Source organism: Panthera uncia, assembly GCF_023721935.1.
Source record: "Panthera uncia isolate 11264 chromosome D3 unlocalized genomic scaffold, Puncia_PCG_1.0 HiC_scaffold_8, whole genome shotgun sequence".
NCBI lineage: Eukaryota > Metazoa > Chordata > Mammalia > Carnivora > Felidae > Panthera > Panthera uncia.
This window is the reverse complement of record NW_026057586.1, coordinates 81,931,585-81,937,918: the sequence shown is the minus strand read 5'-3', so window position 1 is coordinate 81,937,918 and position 6,334 is coordinate 81,931,585. Positions and strand designations below refer to the sequence as shown.

Sequence of the window (6,334 nt, the reverse complement as noted above, 5' to 3'; positions counted from 1 at the left end):
ATATATAATATATATATATAAATTCTTCTATTTATATATATATATATATATATATATATATATATATAAATTCTTCAAGAAAAATACCTCAAAAGCCTTACAAATACTCCTTAACCAATTGCTAAGTGGAGTGGAGAATGCATTTCATACCTAAATTAATGAAATCTAACATTGTCAGAGAGTCTCTGGGAATGGGTCAAAGTGAAAGGAAAAATCTAACAAGGAGTTTTGTGCTCACTTTCTATGACAACGAGGAATAACTTCAATCTCATCAGCCTCTTCCTGGGAGCTTTTTGAAAGCATACATTTAAATAACCAATTACCTATCCAGCTAATTATAGCCAGCTCTCTGTAAGAGGAAAAGACCCAAAAATAAAAGTTAAAAATTCTAACATCAACTCTGATATGACCACTGTTTTAGGTAAAATCCAGACCTTTCCTGGGGTTAATAGTTGTTAAGACTCTCACCCAATGTTATAAAGGTGGGTAAGATTTTGACAGCCTTCTATTACAACTCTTTATGACATAAAAAGGAATTAAAAGTCTAAAGACTTAAAGGCAAATATTTGTTGACAGTCACATAGAGTTGATGGCAAAACTGAAGCTAAAATTCAAAACTGTAACTTCAAACTGCTTGCCTATTCTATCTGGGAATATGGTACCAATGATAATATATTTGTTGCTTCCAAGTCAGTAAAGTTCTATGAGGACCTAGGAGTTATAGAGTCAATGGAAATAAAGGGCACTGTCCTCCTATTTGCTCCAACCTGGACCACAGAATAATGAGAGTCTATGCTTAGCCAGAAAGTAAAGCAAAAACCTTACCTTGACAAAATGATGGCTATTTGACCAACATGACAAGTATAATCTACAACCTGTGAAAAGAATAAATGTGAGTAAAGTCTTAGAATATTGCCAATCATGGGGTGCCTGGGTGGCTCACTCGGTTGAGCGTCTGACTTCAGCTCAGGTCATGATCTCATAGCTCATGAGTTCGAGCCCCGCATCGGGCTCTGTGCTGACAGCTCAGAGCCTGGAGCCTGCTTCTGCTTCTGTCTCTCTCTCTTTCTCTCTCTCTGCCCCTAACCCACTTGCATTCTGTCTCTGTCTCTCTCAAAAATAAATAAACATTAAAAAAAAGAATATTGTTGATCATAATATACTAAATATCAGGTCATCACTTACCACTTGATAGAGCAAAAATTCCCAAGAGCTACCTTGGTTGTGTCAAGCAATATTTGCTACAAAATTCAATTAAATAGATAATTCCTTAGCATTGGCAATAAGAGAATTGTGTTAGTATTACTATATTCTAAAAAGTATAACAACAATAGCCACAAAGAGAGCCTGAGGGAAGTAGCTTGATGTATGACTTGGATACAACAAATTCTCTTAAGAAGAAAGGTAAATAAGAAATCACACAGTACTCCTCCATCTTCTTTTTTTTTTTTTAAATGTTTATTTATTTTTGAGACAGAGAGAGACAGAGCATGAACGGGGGAGGGTCAAAGAGAGAGGGAGACACAGAATCTGAAGCAGGATCCAGGCTCTGAGCTGTCAGCACGGAGCCTGACACGGGGCTTGAACTCACGGACTGTGAGATCATGACCTGAGCCAAAGTCGGACGCTTAACCAACTGAGCCACCCAGGTGCCCCTACTCCTCCATCTTCTAATAATAGTTCAATCCTCTTCTCTTTAGATCCAGGGAGGTGTGGCCTTTTCAGACCTTATGGGTGGAGCAGAAATCTGTGTATAAGATCACCAGCAGAAAACTTAATAAGCCATGATTAGCATAATAGAGGGGGGTCAAATAAGCCCTTCCGATATAACACCTGTCACACTCTAAAAGAAAGTGCATTTCAAAACCCCCCAGTTGTGTTAGACACTGAAAAATAACTTAACAGAAGAATGGTATCTACCCACTAGAAGTTTATGGTAAAAGACTTTGAACAGATCACCTTAAAGTGAGACCAGAATAGAAAACAAGCTTTTTTCTGTTCTGAGGTAAGAGATCATATTATCTTCTAGAATGGCATTGTTAGGGATCAATAAACATGAAGTGAGCAATTAATCAGTAATCAGAGATGGGTAATTGATGTGCCCTAAAAACTATAGATCAGGAACAGCAAATGATTTCAAGTAAGACAGCCAATGCTGACTTTAAGTAAAAGGAGAAATAAGTAAAATTAGTCTTTGGTGACCTTTCCCACCCATGTCCCTTCTCTTTTTATTCTATCCTCTATCAATCAGACTAACCTGTGTTTAATTCTTGTTCTTATATTTCTGTCAATGAAGCTCTGATAAAAAACTTACTGATATGGGGTACGTGGGTGGCTCAGTCAGTAGAGTATCCAACTCTTGATCTCAGCTTGGGGCTCCATCTCATGAAGGTTAAGTATCTGATTCTTGATTCTGGCTCAGGTCATAATCTCACGGTGTGTAAGATCAAACCCCGCAGGGCTCTGTGCTGACAGCGCTGAACTTGCTTTGGATTCTCTCCCTTCCTCTCTGCCCCTCCCCTGCTCATGTGTGCACACAAACACACACACACACACACACACACACACACACACACACACACACACTCTCTCTCTCTCTCTCTCTCTCTCTCTCACTCAAAATAAATATATGTTAAAAAAAAAAACCTTACTGATAACAGTTTAGGGCACAAGTCTTGCTAGGATATTTAAAAGAGAATTCAAAATGAAAAAACATTTTCAAGGCTCCTGATATAAAGCTATGACAGAATAAAAGGCAATGGGGTTAAAATTTGGGGCTAGGGTTTGTCTTCTCATGCCATGGCATGAGTTATAAAGTACAGTATGTGCATTTCCATGGACAAAAAACGGCAGAATGCTATATATATATAAGAGCTAATTTTATGTCTCTCCCTCCCTTTCTTTCAAAGATTAATTTGTTCTCCTGACAGGAACCCAAGCCTCAGAAAAATATCTCTCCTTGTTCCCATTCTCGGCTTCTGGTCTCATTATGGTAACTTTTTTAGAGAATTCCTCTTTAGCCAAATAACTTTTCCCAAATTGCAGTCTCTTAGCTTATGAGTGAATGAACCTCACATACCAAACTTGAAATACTACCCATATAAGGCTGTAGAACTTTTTAGACATTCATGTGCTTGAGGGAGAGAAATGAATTATTTTTTTGCAGTATCTTCCAGCTCTAGGATTCTAGGATTATGTAGACAAACACGTAAAAGGACATATATCCATAGCCATTACTAAATTGTAGGGAGCTGAGAAACTATACAAGTTTAAAATACAGAAGATCAATTATAAGCATTGACTTACCAGATGCAAACAAGAGAAAAAAACACCAGAACAGAGTACTGTGTTACACAATATGGTAAACACTAACCACATGTGGTTAAAATTAAAATTAAATTGGGGCGCCTGGGTGGCGCAGTCGGTTAAGCGTCCGACTTCAGCCAGGTCACGATCTCGCGGTCCGTGAGTTCGAGCCCCGCGTCAGGCTCTGGGCTGATGGCTCGGAGCCTGGAGCCTGTTTCCGATTCTGTGTCTCCCTCTCTCTCTGCCCCTCCCCCGTTCATGCTCTGTCTCTCTCTGTCCCAAAAATAAATTTAAAAAAATGTTGAAAAAAAAAATTAAAAAAAAAAAATTAAAATTAAATTAAATAATTCAGTTTCTCAATCACACCAGCCACATTTCAAGTGCTCAACAGCCACTGGTTAATGGCTACTGAACTGGACAGTGCATGAAATATTTTGATCACTGCAGAAAGTTCTATTGAACAGGGCTTGGATAGACTATAATATCTTGTTCAGGATGCTAACTAAGGAGGTCTCTTCACATTAAGCTTTCAATGATTTCCTCACTGCCCATTCTCCTTCCAGCAAAAAAAGAAAAAAGAGAAAAGTTTTCAAAGCATTCTATGCTCTCAATCTTCTCCAACAACATATATCTAGGACAAGGCTAGAAAAATGCAAGAAGCATATCTTCTTTAGAAACCAGTCAGATGAGGATTTAGAGTATCACAGCATTTTGGAGCTATAAGTGACATTAAAGATCACAGAGACCAACGCTTCATTTTATGGAAAACTGAGACCCAAGAAAAGGAGATGATGTGCTCAAGATCAGAAAGGAGATAAATGATAGAACTGCATCTAGAAGACAGATTTCCTGATTCACCCTCAAATCTCTTTTGACAATGGAATAGTACCATTTACTCATTCAACAAATTTGTATTGAGTTTCATCATGTGCATGACAGTATACCAACTTTCATTTAGTCTACAACTGATCTGTAGGAGCCAGAGAAAGGTATGTAGGGAGGTTTTCCAGATTCAATTACTCCATGATGCTCTTAAACAAAAATTCCTCTTCAAAAAAAAAAAAAAAAACCCACAACAGGGGCACTCATCTGGCTCATTGGTGGAGTGTGAGACTCTTAACCTTGGGGTTGTAGGTTCAAGCCCCATGCTGGGTGTAGAGATTACCAAAAAATAAAATCTTAAAAAAAACACACAGCATAATGGATACTGTAAGAAATAAGAAAACTGGAATACTTAGTAAGATTTGTATAGGAAGATTAAAATGTATAATGACAGTCAAAGAAATGAAAATGGCTAGGGCGCCTGGGTGGTTCAGTCAGTTAAGGGTCCAACTCTTGATTTTGGCTCAAGTTATCATCTCACAGTTGTGACATTGAGTCTTGTGATGGACTCCATGCGTGGAGCCTGCTTAAGATTCTCTCTCTCCCTCTCCCTCTGCCCTTCCCCTGCTCTTTCTCAAAAGAAAAAAAAATGAAATGAAAATGGCTAACATCATAAAAATGTCTTCTAAGATCACTTAGTGATATACTGATAGAACCAGAAATAAGAAACTGAGTGTACTATACAATGGAATACTATTCAACACTAAAAAAAGAATGAATTACTTATGTATGCTATGATGGGTAAACTTCAAAAGTATGCTAAGTGAAATAAACCAGATACAACAGACTACATATTGGATGATTCTACCTATATGAAATGTCCATAGAGTCAGAAAGTACATTAACTGTTGTCTAGTGCAGGGGGCGGGCACGAAATTAACAATAAATGGTCATGAAGAATTTGGGGTGAAGAAAATATTCTAGAACTTATTTATGATCACTATTAGACAAGCTGGTAAGTCTGCTTTAAAAGTCATTGGATTGTACACTTGAAATAATAAATTATCTGATAGGTAAAAATATGCATGCATACACGCACACACACACACAAAATCCAGATGCACTGACTTAGAGTTCTCCTCTCTTTTGTAAGTGTAATACTAGACAATGCCCCAAACTCTCTCTGAACCAAAGGAGGAAAACTATTCCCTGGATCTACCTTGTTTTCTGATGGCCACACATTAACTCCTCTGCCCTTCTGCAAACTGTATCTGTTATCCACACACACTGAAGCAATACAGCCAAGCAGAACACTCTCCCTTTCCAGTACCTGTAGCCCAAATCCCACGTTAGCAAACTAAGCACTTTCCCTGACTCTGCCTAAGATCTTATTCTCTACTCTAACAACAATGATGAATTAGCATAGAGCCAATAAGGATTTCCCTTACTTGATGGAACCAGGCAATAATGACAGTACTGTAAATAATGTTTCCTATAATCAAAACCTTTTTATTTTTTTTGGTAGCAAGAGAGAAGAAAAAATCTTGTCAACAGAATGGAAACTCTGTGAGAACATGATTTTTCTTTTATTAACCTCCATGAATTCACCTAGCCAGTGCAGATTGCTTACACTGTTTATCAAGGATATATAGGTTTATTTTAGCATATTGTTCTTAACTGTTAGCTCTGAATAAAACTCACCAGTGCAAATGTGTTCTGTCCACTCTGGTTGTGTCTCATCCTCAGCTCTTTGTACAGATACCAGATGTAATTGACGGTGTAAAGAGATGAGGAAATGTAGAATATCTAGGTGGAAATCAAAACAACTCATCGTAACTGTCCCACTCTGATTTCGTTCAGTTTATTACATTATTTTCTACTATAAAAATCCTACCCTAATGGTCTATTAGTAACTTACCATCTAATATCCATTACATGCAAAACTGGTTCATGTCTGGGAATTCTACCCAGGCCTGCCTAATATATGTCCCAGATTCCTTATTTTATCCTTTTGACTGTTTAGAGGAACCACAGCATTATCCACACCCTCTCACCCAACTGTTCCACTTTTATGAAGGTATCTTAGAATACTTTTTCTATTTTATTCTTTAATTGGAAAGACCATACTGATTTCCATTTCTAATAATGATAGCCTAGGCTATTTGAACCAAATTTCCCATTAAAAACTTTAAACATGCTGGATAAA

At 37.6% G+C, this 6,334-nt stretch overlaps 1 protein-coding gene across 6 annotated transcripts in view; it reads right to left on the bottom strand.

Moving 5' to 3' along the window:
• TMEM116 (transmembrane protein 116) overlaps nt 1-6,334 on the bottom strand; it is a 163,418-nt gene that overhangs the window by 88,507 nt on the left and 68,577 nt on the right. For all 6 annotated transcript variants that reach the window (XM_049619949.1, XM_049619945.1, XM_049619948.1 and 3 more), the window contains 2 exons: nt 5,830-5,934; nt 826-875 (listed from right to left, as the gene is read on the bottom strand). In XM_049619949.1, the coding sequence (XP_049475906.1) occupies nt 826-875; nt 5,830-5,934 (155 nt within the window). The remainder of the gene's footprint in view (nt 1-825; nt 876-5,829; nt 5,935-6,334) is intronic.